This window comes from Cebus imitator, unplaced genomic scaffold (assembly GCF_001604975.1).
Source record: "Cebus imitator isolate Cc_AM_T3 unplaced genomic scaffold, Cebus_imitator-1.0 Scaffold42, whole genome shotgun sequence".
Lineage (NCBI taxonomy): Eukaryota > Metazoa > Chordata > Mammalia > Primates > Cebidae > Cebus > Cebus imitator.
The window spans coordinates 5,643,384-5,655,074 of NW_016107357.1; the positions used below are offsets into that span (position 1 = coordinate 5,643,384).

At 37.3% G+C, this 11,691-nt stretch overlaps 1 protein-coding gene across 3 annotated transcripts in view; it reads right to left on the minus strand.

The window, feature by feature from the left end:
• Window positions 1–11,448, minus strand: part of TAF1A (TATA-box binding protein associated factor, RNA polymerase I subunit A) — a 30,196-nt gene extending 18,748 nt beyond the window's left edge. The window contains exons 1-5 of one of the 3 annotated variants that reach the window (XM_017526360.2): window positions 11,085–11,448; window positions 9,815–9,937; window positions 6,112–6,281; window positions 2,359–2,472; window positions 102–300 (exon numbers count right to left, since the gene is read on the minus strand). In XM_017526360.2, the coding sequence (XP_017381849.1) occupies window positions 102–300; window positions 2,359–2,472; window positions 6,112–6,281; window positions 9,815–9,935 (604 nt within the window). In that variant the 5' untranslated portion in view covers window positions 9,936–9,937; window positions 11,085–11,448. Of the gene's footprint in view, window positions 1–101; window positions 301–2,358; window positions 2,473–6,111; window positions 6,282–9,814; window positions 9,952–11,084 lie in introns of all 3 variants that reach the window. The other 2 variants (XM_037737711.1, XM_037737712.1) reach the window with 2 other exon arrangements.
• Window positions 11,449–11,691: the final 243 nt, after the last annotated feature.

Here is an 11,691-nt window from a genome sequence, read left to right on the forward strand (position 1 = left end):
TAATATCTGGATAAAGTTGATAGGGAAATTACTAGATTACTCCTTAAGATCCCTTAGCCCCTCAGTCTCATCACAAGAAAAATCTACCTGCATTCACTCACCAAGCTTTGACAATTCCGTCTTCTTTTTAGACCAGGTATAATACTGCAAAAGCCCTTTGTAGGCCTGAATAACGTTGATTAATATTTCCCGGGAAGACGTCTTTTCACCATGTCTCCATGTCTCTGCCTCACTCAGATTTCTCTTAGCATCTTCAAGCATTCCATGATGCAGAAGATATAACGCGTGTTGTAAGGAGATCTACAAAAATAGTAAGGGCACACTGCCATTTAAGCCATTAGATAACCATTAGTCAAAAAGCTCAGTAAATATACAATACATGCTGGGCTAAGATCTTGGTAGGATACAAATAACCTGACACTGAAAATTTTGATGTTGGGGACAATCTAGCAAAGAGGTAAGACACAGGAAACAACTAACACTATATAGATATGAGCTAAACTATGTAAACTTACAAACAGAAGACAGTGTGATACAGTGGGGTAAAAAAGGGCTTTGAAGATAGAGTGTCTTGGTTCATACGCCACTTAAAAACTAAACCAGCCAGGCACAGGGGCTCACGCCTGTGATCCCAGCACTTTGGGAGGCTGAGGCGGGCGGATCACGAGGTGAAAAGATTGAGACCATCCTGGTCAACACGGTGAAACCCTGTTTCTACTAAAAATAGAAAAATTAGCTGGGTACGGTGGCAAGCGCCTGTAACCAGCTACTCGGGAGGCTGAGGCAGGAGAATCACTTGAACTCAGAAGGCGGAAGTTGCAGTGAGCCGAGATTGCACCATGGCACTAGAGCCTGGAGACAGAGCAAGACTCTGTCTCAAAAAAAAATAATAATAATAAAAATAAAAAATAAACCTAGGTAAATTATTCACCCTTTATGAGTCTCATTTGTTTTGTGGAACATTATTGGCCCTCAGAAGGGTGTTTTCAAGATTAAATAATATTTGCAATCCACCTAAAACCTAGTTAGGCCCATAGCAGACATTTAATAAATATTACTATTTTATACATATTATATAAGCTTAGAGAAAATATCTTAATAAGGGATGCTGAAGAATAGTTTCAGTTCACATAGAAAGTGTATCCCTGACACAGGAGAAGCAGGAAGAATAATTACACAAAGAATCAGTATTAGAAGAAAGGAAGACATTGAAGAGGAGAATAATGAGAACTACAATTAATCATTTAGGTACAGCCAAAGTACTGTAATAATTTGTCAACTGGCCTCTCCATTCCTGCATCCCTACAATCCACCTTTCAAGGGGCTACCAAAGAAATCTCGTCTTGTTAGTCATTTACACAAACTCCTTCCATGGCTCCCACTGACTACAGAATTAAAATCCAAGTTCCTTGAGTATGGGATACAGGGCCCAGCCTACTTCCCCTGACCTCTACCCAAATGATTTTTAGAGCAACTAAAGTATCGGATACAGGGCTATTGAACTCTTTATAACCCCTGCCATGCAGGACTGCCCTTTCCTCTAATCTGCCTAGTGAACACACAATTGCTTTTCAAACTAATCTCAACTATTACTTTCATTCTTTTCCTGATTCTCCAACCCATTAAATCCTAACCCTTTCTAGTTCCAGAGAACTGGCCATTTTCTACTTTATCTTCTCATTATGAGTTGTATTTGTTTATATTCCCAACTTGTTTAGCTCTTTCCTTTTCCTAAAAATTCCAACTCTAAGCTGTAATGACTTCAACAAACCTTTTAGAATTTGGCCCATCATCATAATGAAACACCACTGCAATCTCTAAATAACTGGTTTTGACAGCCAGAAGAAATATACAAACAAAAGGAATTTTTAGTCAGAGAACACAAGAGGTGACTGAAAACCAGGAAGTAAATGGTTCTCACAACACTCTTTTCTTTCCTTTCCTCTTATTTATCCAGATGTCTTATCCTTGTCCCACATATTTTTTTAGATGGAGTCTCGCTCTGTCGCTCAGGCTGAAGCGCAACGGCACATTTTCGCTCACTGCAACCTCTGCCTCACGGGTTCAAGCAATTCTGTCTCAGCCTTCCAAGTAGCTGGGATTACAGGTGCATGGCACAATGCCTGGTTAATTTTTGTATTTTCAGTAGATACAGGGTTTCACCATGTTGGTCAGGCTGGTCTCAAACTCCTGACCTTGTGATCCCCCACCCTTAGTCTCCCAAAGTGCTAGGATTACAGGCGTGAGCCACCGCACCCAGCCTGTCCCACATTTTTTACATTATCTGCCTTATCACTGACATAAGCAATTAAAAAAACAAGTACCACAAGTGTAAATTCACAAAACTCATATTCTCACCTTTAAATAATTCATGATGCCAATATTTTTCATCCGGTCAGCAAAAGTATTGAAAGTCTCCACATTGCTTTTGGGATGATAAAATAGAATTTCACTTCCGAGCTTCCAAATAATCTGTCAAACCAGAAATTACTACCAAAATGTAAAATTCTTGCCTTAACCAATTTCTGTCTAAGATATTTGTTCCTGATTACAACATTAATAACCTGTGATTCCTCTTCCTAGAGACCACTACTGTCAACATTTTCTCTACCCTGTAAAATTAATATTACCTCCTTATGTGATAAAATAGTTTTAACCTTTTAATTTTCTAATAAAATATCAGATAGTATAATAGCATCATTCCTAATTTAGTAATTTAAAGAAAATAGGCAGTTAAGATACATATTGAATATAAAATATTTAACTGGTATGGAAGGAAGAATATTGAAGTCAGAAAATTTGGTTCTAAATAATATTGGCTTCCTCATTGGTCTTAGCCTCATCTTCATCATCTGCAAAATGAGGGCAACAAACTAGATGTTTCCTGAGACCCCATCAATTTCTACAACTATTGACCACATTTATTCTATATTTAGAATGCCAATTTAAGAATTTTCATCAACTATGGACAAATCTTAATAAAAAAAAAATATTCTTAGATCATCAAAACTTTAGGAACAGAACTTGGAGCTCTTTTTTGATGAGAGCAAATCTCTATTTCTCTAACTTATATTTAAAGTACATCAATAACACCAACTTCAAAGTAAATCGAACTGAACTGTAAATCAATTATTTCTATGAACATACACATTGGTTATATGTGTATAGACATATACTATCGCTGGTATAATTATATATGATACACATATTATCATTTGGTATAAATGATCCTCATCTTCCCAACTCAGAGATATCAAGGTTTCATTTGTAGAATATCACAATGTAGTATTTGGGAACTTAAAGAAAACTTAGATTTTGGACCACCTCCCACTAGGGATGGGTAAATGCAGCAGGGAAAAAGCAGGAAAAAAAAAAACTTCAAGATTATTATAGCTATTCTTATACCCAGTTGTACATAAGAATTACAAGGGACACCTGTTAAAAATAAATATTCTGATTCAACAGGATGGGGGTGAAGTACAGGAATGTATACTGTCAATGAAAGCCCGAGGTGATCCAAACAGAGCCTGAGTAGTACAAAACAAAACAAAACAAAACACACAAACAAACCAACCCACTGATCCAATTCCTTTATTTTATGAAACAAAATCTGGATAAGAATCTCTAACTTGTCCAGTGTTTTACAGGTATATGTAACTTTAGTCCAAAAATTAAATTTTCAATTAATGGTTAAACTTTTTTTTTTTTTTTTTTGGTTTTGTTGTTGTTTTTGTTTTTGCTCTAGAAGATAACTAACTGATGCAATGGTGACTGTATTAGTAAAAGCTATGGGTAAACTGTCTTTTACTGAACAAATATAGCAGTATATGCCAGGCACTGTTTTAATCCTGCCCTGTGACATTCACATTCTATGTAGAGAAACAAACAATAACCAAAAAACATAATTAAATTTTCAAGTGTTGGGGAAAAAAATGGAGCAAAAGATAAGGAGATCAGGAGTGCAATTCTGAAAGTGCAGGTTGCGGGTGAAGTAACGCAATTGCAATTTTAATGAGTCAAGGTAGGCCTCACTGAAAAGAGGCCTTGAAGGAGGGTAGCTATAGTGACATCTGAAGAGCTTTCCAAGAATTGGTTAAGGCAAAGGCAATCAGTCAGGAATATGCCTGGCCCATTTAAGTAAGAACAAGAAAGCCAGTGAGGATGGAAAAGAAAAAACAAGCAGGAGAATACAGGTTGAGTAACCCTTATCTGAAATCCTTGGCATCAGAAATGTTCCAGATTGGGGATAGGACCAAAGGCTGAACATGAAATTCACTTATGTTTCACATACACCTATAGACATAGCCTGACAGTAATTTTATACAATATTCTTAAGATTTTGTGCATGAAACAAAAATTGTATACCCTGAACCATCAGAAAGCAAAGGTATCACTATCTCACGTCATTACTCAAAAAGGTTTGAATTTTGTAGCATTCTGCTTTTCACATTTTTGAATTGAGAATGCTCAACCTGTTACAGAAGATGAAGTCAGAGAGGTCAAACAAGGAAAAGGAGTAAGCACATCACATAGGAATTTATAGACAATTATGACTTTGGCTTTTACTGAATGAAATGGAAAGCCATTACAGTGTTTTTAGCAGAGGAGTGGCAGGATGTGATATGTTTTAAAAAGCTCACTCTGAATCATTAGTCATTAGAGAAACACAAATCATAGCCAGGATGATGCCACTTCACAACCACAAGGATGGCTATTATCAGTAAGACAGGACAATAACAAAATATTGGCAAGGACTGGACAAATTAGAAGGCTCAGATATTGCTGCTGGGAATATAAATGGTGTGGCCACTTTGGAAAACAGTCTGGCAGTTCCTCAAGAGGCTAAACAAAATGTTACCATATGACCCAGCAATTCCACTCCCAGGTGTAGACCCAGGAGAAATTAAAACAAACATCCACACAAAAACTTGTACACAAAAGTTCATAGAAGCATTATTTCCAATAACTGAAAAGCGAAAACCACCTAAATGTCTAACAACTGATAAATGGACAAATAAAACATGTAGTTCCATATAACAGATTTGGCAATAAAAGTAATGAAGTACTTATACATGCTACAACATGGATAAACCATGAAAACATGCCAAGTGAAAGACACCATTTACAAAAGGCCACATATTATATGATACCACTTATATGAAATTCCAGAATAGAAAGTAATAGATTAGGCTGGGCATAGTGGCTCACACTTGTAATCCAAACACTTTGGGAGGCCAAGGTAGACAGGTCGCTTGAGGCCAGGAGTTCCAGACCTGCCTGGCCAACAGAGTGAAACCCTGTCTCCACTAAAAATACAAAAAATTAGCTGGGTGTGGTGGTGCATGCCTGTAATCCCAACCACCCAAGAGGCTGAGATACAAGAATCACTTGAACCCAGGAGCTGGAGGTTGCAGTGGCCAGAGATTGTGCCACTGCACTCCAGCCTGGGCAGCAGAGCAAGACTCTGCCTCAAAAGAAAAGAAAAAAAGAAAAAGTAAAAGATGAGTGTCTGCCAGTATCTGGCAGCTGTGAGGAGGAATGGGGAAAAGACTGCAAGTGGGTACATGGTTTTGGTTTCATGGGGGGAAAAAGGTTCTAAATTTAGAGTGTGGTAATGGTTGGTTGCACAATTCTGTGAATATATGAAAATAAATTGAATTGTACAATTTAAATGGATGACGGTGTATTAACAATGTCTTGATAAAACTAAAAAAAAAAAAAAAGGATCACTTTAGTTGGAAAAAGAGAATAATTCTTTCAAGAAGTTTTGCTGAAACAGAGTAAAACAATGACGCATAGTCTATAGGGGAAGTTGGGGTCAAGAGATGATTTTAAGATAGAATAACAAAATTTTTATATGATGATGGGAAATATCCATAAAGGGGGGAAAAGAAACAATTATTAGAATGAATGAATATTTTGGTCTCCTTTAAAATAACAGGTAAAAAGAAGTATTCAAAAAAGGTCCCAATACAAACTCTCCGCCCAAAAGTAGTTTTAGCAGCTTTTAGCAAAATCATTGAGGCTCTGTAAAAGCTATCGTAGGTGAAGCTGGAGGCAGAAACTCCTGGGAATCCATCATTTTTTCCAGCAAACTCACACACTGTTTACCTCAGGTGCAGCCTGCCTTTTGTAGCTATCTGAATCTTCCAAGGTCTGAAAATAACTGTACATGTATCCTGCAGCTTGCTGCCACTGGTGCTTCAGCAGAGCTTCTTGGATAAAACTCAAACAAGCACTTGTTGTCTGAGCAAAATCCTTCTTCCTTTTCCCTCCAATGGCTATAAAAATGAAAAAGAAGAGTTTTCATCCATAGTGACTCAGGTTCAACTATTCAAAAAACTTACTTCTGATAAGTTTTAACAAGTAAACAGTAGGTACTACTTGATCCAGCCCATTTCCAGTATCAAAGCCAGCTTCACTTGAAACATACACTTCCACATTAATTATTTTTAGCAAATAAAAAAATATCCAATTTGATGTTTGGGGCTACTAGAGTCACCAGATCCTTTAAATCTGATTCAATCATCCTTTTATCCTTGTACTAAATAATTTGGGGAAATTTTCTCAAACAGGCCTCCAAAAGCACAGTCCCAGGTATTTAGAATGGATAAAATGCCAAGGTCATTCTAGGCAAACATGGTCTTTATTACCTTCCCATGTTCTGCAAACTCCAAGTGGGCTTTTATTTTTTAAGGACCAAATTCCTAGCAACTCAATGATATTAAATAAAATGAGATTAAAACAGCTGTAAAAATTAGCATTTATATTTCTAAAGTATTGGCAATCCCCATGTTAAGAACAGAATGACTAGTTACATTGTTACCTCCTCCTCTCTTCCCATATAACTACCAGGCCCCCCTCTAGTCCAGCTGGGTAACTGTACCCCTGTAAGTTCACAAAGACCAACAGGTACTTTGCAAAGATCCAGCTTGCGGATCTTCGATTTCCTTACGTACCCTTTCCAAAAGTTAATCTCCTAGACAGCTGTGCCTATATAGTAAAAGCTTCACAATCAAAATCATTACACATTATCTAAAGGTGAAAACGCAGGTGGTGAAAAAGTAAATGACATCTCCTTTTGCAAGTTAGGCAATTCCCAATTCTTTGCTTATCAAAACTGCAGAACAACATTATTTTTTACAATAAATCACTGTGTAATTTTTCACGAATAATTTAGAAAATGTTCAAGGACCTGATACATGGCTATGATTAAATTCCATTCATTGCCATCTATTTACTTGTGTGACTAAGGTCTCTCAAAATTTATGTTAATTAAAACAAAATATAGCAGAATCAATGCTAAATCTTTTCTCATTCTAGAAATACATAAAAGTCACCCACAAATACATACAAAAATTGGGAAAAAGTGATAGATGACTTTATTTTAAAACACACACACACAGACCTGCTCTGTCACCCAGGCTGGACTATAGTAGCACAATCATAGCTCACTGCAGCCTTGACCTCCTGGGTTCAAGTGATTCTTCCTTTTGGCCTCCCAAAGTGCTGGGATTACGAGCACGAGCCACCACACCCAGACAGCAACATTTTTAATACATATGTTATATTGATCAGCTATGTATAACTACTAATGATGATGTCTCAACCTAGAAAAAATTTTAATTCTTAAAACTTACAGGATATAAACAAAAAAAGTACATTGATGCCTACTTTCATTGCAAGAAGTACAACAAAAAGGAACATAAAATTTCCATCTATTAAAAGCTTTTTCATAATTTGTTTTTAAATGACAATGCAAGGCATTACAACCCTATGCTATTCCTATGCTATTTGGACTCCATCACATATAAAGTAATACATATTAATTTGAAAATACCAACATCCTGGAAATTATTTCTTGCAAATATTAAACATATAGTAAAATTTTTTCAGATGATACCTTAAAACTGTGCAAGGTAGTAGTCAATTTTTCAAAAAAAAAAGTAGGGGATACATAAGTAAAAGTTTGAAGACTACTGACTGCACCAAACTAGTGTTCTCGGACTTTTGAATGTACATACAAATCACCTGGGGACCTGACCCTTGCTACTCAATGTGGCCCTGGAATGAGCAGCATTAGTATCACCTGGAATCTTACTGCAGCGTACTATGCCCAGCTCTCTGAATCAGAAGCTGCATTTTATAAGTTCTACACCAAAGCTGCTCAAGATCAGTAGCAATACCAGCCAGTTAGCCTAGGAAACTAACAAAACACCTCATCCTTAAAACATCTTTTATTTACCTAAAGGAGAGAACTGTTCTCAGGCTAAGCTCCCTTCTATCTCTTAAGCTGTCACAACTGAGATTACAAATCAACTTTAGACAGCTACACCTAAACGCTAGGAAAATACCCTTTTGTCTTCCAACCTGGCCTAGTTACCTCAGGAAAAGTTATCCTTTCATTTCATTCTTTAATGAGCAAAAAATAGTCTTACACGAGCCTGATGACTTTAAGAAAAAAAAATTGTCAAGGAAAATGCATTTTTACATGGAATAGAGATGTACAATAAAGAACCAGTGTCATCAACCTAACTTCTAATATGCTACTGAAAGAATCTGGAACCTTATCAATCTGACAACAAATATTTTTTGAGCACCACTGTGTGCCAAGCACTATTCAACGTACTCATCATACAGCTTCGATCCAGACTTGTCCCGTCTTCAAAGTTTTTATTATAAGGGGCTTGCTGGGTATGCCCTTAAAAATGCCAAAAGATATCTACCAGCATAAAAAAATAAATACAGTAATTGTCAGGCAATTTTGTTTTCCTATTATGGTTAATTACCAGAACAATGTCAATATTACTTGCAATTATTTTCTCATTGCAGACCAAAAGTATTTTGGGTTTAACAGGGTATTTATGACATGTGAAATATTTCTAAGCATGTACATTTTGGTCTTTGGTCTTAAACCTATCTGCTTGCAGACTGACTCAGACTCTCTATAGAACACTGCTAACAGAAACATGCCAAGTATGGCATAACTTTAGTTCCCTGCCAGGGATGAAGTAGCACTATCTCTGACGTATCATTCATTCAGATCTGCCTTAAGCCATGGGCATCAATTTAGCAAAAATAAAATGAGGAGAGGAAAGGCACTATTGTTTTTAACACTCACTATGCATGAGGTACTATGCTAGGCACTTTAAGTATACTATCTCATTTTTTAAAATATACCTCAGTGGTTAAAAGCATAGTCTTTGAGATCATACGGGCCTGGGTTTGACTCCTGATACCACCACTTAAGAGTGTAATGTCTTTTGAGATTCAGTTTCCTCCTACCTAAACTGTCTAGCACAAAAATTATTGAGGATTAACTTACTGAGATCATTAAATGAGATGATACTTAGATTAATATAAAAAAGTAAAAGTGAAATTTTAGGAGCCAAGGAATCTCTGTCAAGGGGAGAAAAGGCTGGGCAAAAAATACATATTTAAGGGCAATAAGTAAAATGCTGGTTCAAATGTATTCCCAGGACTATACCACTCAACATGGCAGCATACAGATAATTGCTTCTTTTATTTATATTAAATACATTATATTATATATATTCTTATAGGAAAATTATCCCATAGAAAAACATGCTTGCATTTACATTAGATAAAAATGGGGAAAATGCTCTTTATTAATCCAAGGGCAAAGAATTCTAAAAGGAAAAAGATTTTTTTTTTTTTTTGGCTTACAGCGTAAAAATTACCCCACATATTCCTATCTTGAAAATTCGACCAGCCTGGTTATTCATTTTGTATCTGTATTGAATCTTATCACTTTTTTAAAGTTAAAATGGTTCAATGTTATCACTTTACTTACCCACAGTTTCTACGTATGCTTGAAGCCAAGGAAAATGCATTCCTGCACCAGACAGCACAGATGTTTCCACTTGTTCATCATCTGTTACAGGCCCTTTTAATTCTTCACTGAAATCACTCATATCTATTACAAACAGAATATCAGTTACTTTCTGTACATCTTAATCCAGTCTTCTGAACTGTACAGAAAAAGAGCCATCTTTTTATCTAATAAATATAATTAGATCAGCAAAATGCATTATACTTGTGAGCTCTTTCAAAGTAAAAGATGAATTATGTCAGCAACAGCCAAAATAAATGATACATAAAAAAGACCAAACTACCAACGTTTCAAGCCCATACAAAGAAAAATAAGATACTGCCCTCTAATTAAAAAAATTTCAAGTCCAGACGAAGAAACAGCAAAACGTGTAATTACAAAACAATATGAGAAGTACAATAATAGTAGTAATAGCTAATATTTATTAGGCCCTTACTATGTACCAGAAGTATAAATTATCTAATTTAATTCTCACAGCAATACTGAGGGGCGTATATTGCTTTCTTCCACGTTAAGGTTGAAAAAACTGAGGGGCTCAGTGAAATGATGAAACCTGCCTAACGTTACAAAAAAAGGTGATGTTACAAAAAAAAGGAAATAGAACACCAAACTACTTGGCCATGACTAGAATTCGGGGCGTGTGTGGAGGAGGAGGGGTGCGGAAGGTGAGAAGCGAACCTAAAAAGACAATCATAAGCCAAGCTGAGTTTGGACGTATTCCTAAAAATGCTCAGGGCCCCTCCCTCATTCCCCACATGAAATCGAGTATTGGTGCCTCTGACACTACCTCCTAAATTTTCTCAGTTTCCCCTGTTCTCTGCAATCTTACAGCACTATCCTAGTTCAAGACCCCTTAAAACAGCGTTAAAAAGCTACTGCGTTAGCTTTCTAAATAACTACCCTGCCTCCGATTCTGCTTCTTTGCATTACAGCCAGAGTAAACCTTCTAAAATCAAATTCTGTGGCTAGGAGTATGAGCTATAAGTAACAACTGAATTTAAATTCGACCCATCAAGTATTCTGAGGAGTAGTTACACAAATCCTCCCTTCCCAAATCCTCAAAAATCCAAATTGGTGTCCGGCACTTGCCACGGCAACCAAAGCTTCTCCAACCCCCTTCTCTCGTTCTCAGACCTCAATAGTTTCAGTATTAGGAGGAAATACCAGAAGAACATGGATGACTTCCCGTTCCATTTAAAGGCAGGAACCATGCAGGAACCGCGGTACTTACCCGTCTAAAGTTAAGAGCTCCTCAGTAAAGCTAAACACAGTCCCCGACTCCGAAACACGTGAAATTTCCACCGGAAGACGGGTTAGGAGAGCTTTATATGAGCATGCGCAAAACCCGCCTTAGGCGTTCAGGCCGCGCGCGGTCCGGCCCCTAACTCCTCCAGCAGCTGCAGACATCTCATTGGCCTCTCCTCGACCCCGGAAGTGACTTCTGGAAGTGACCCGGGAAGTGACGGTAAATTGCCTTGTTCCCGTTGGTTTTGCCCGAGTTTTACATTTTTGTCTGTCTCAGCTAGAAAGTGGGAGACTTTCATTTCAAATGGAAATTGGGGCAAGGGGTAGGCGGCTGGGTGAAGGGACCATTCAAAAGAGTAGACTGTGACTTTACCCTAGAAATTCACTGGAATGGGCTCGGCTCCCAGGGGCACTGCACGAGTGGAGGCGTGGCTAGCGGCTGTGACGATTTAAATCCAGGCATAGCCTTTTTATTGCGAGCTTGAAAGTTATTTTCTGTTACAGTTTTAGCTTTGGGTTTAATTGGTTCGACTGCCTTCGCCACAATTTGGGCGAGAATTTCTTTTGCCTTCTCAGGAGAGGTTGTTCTGCGG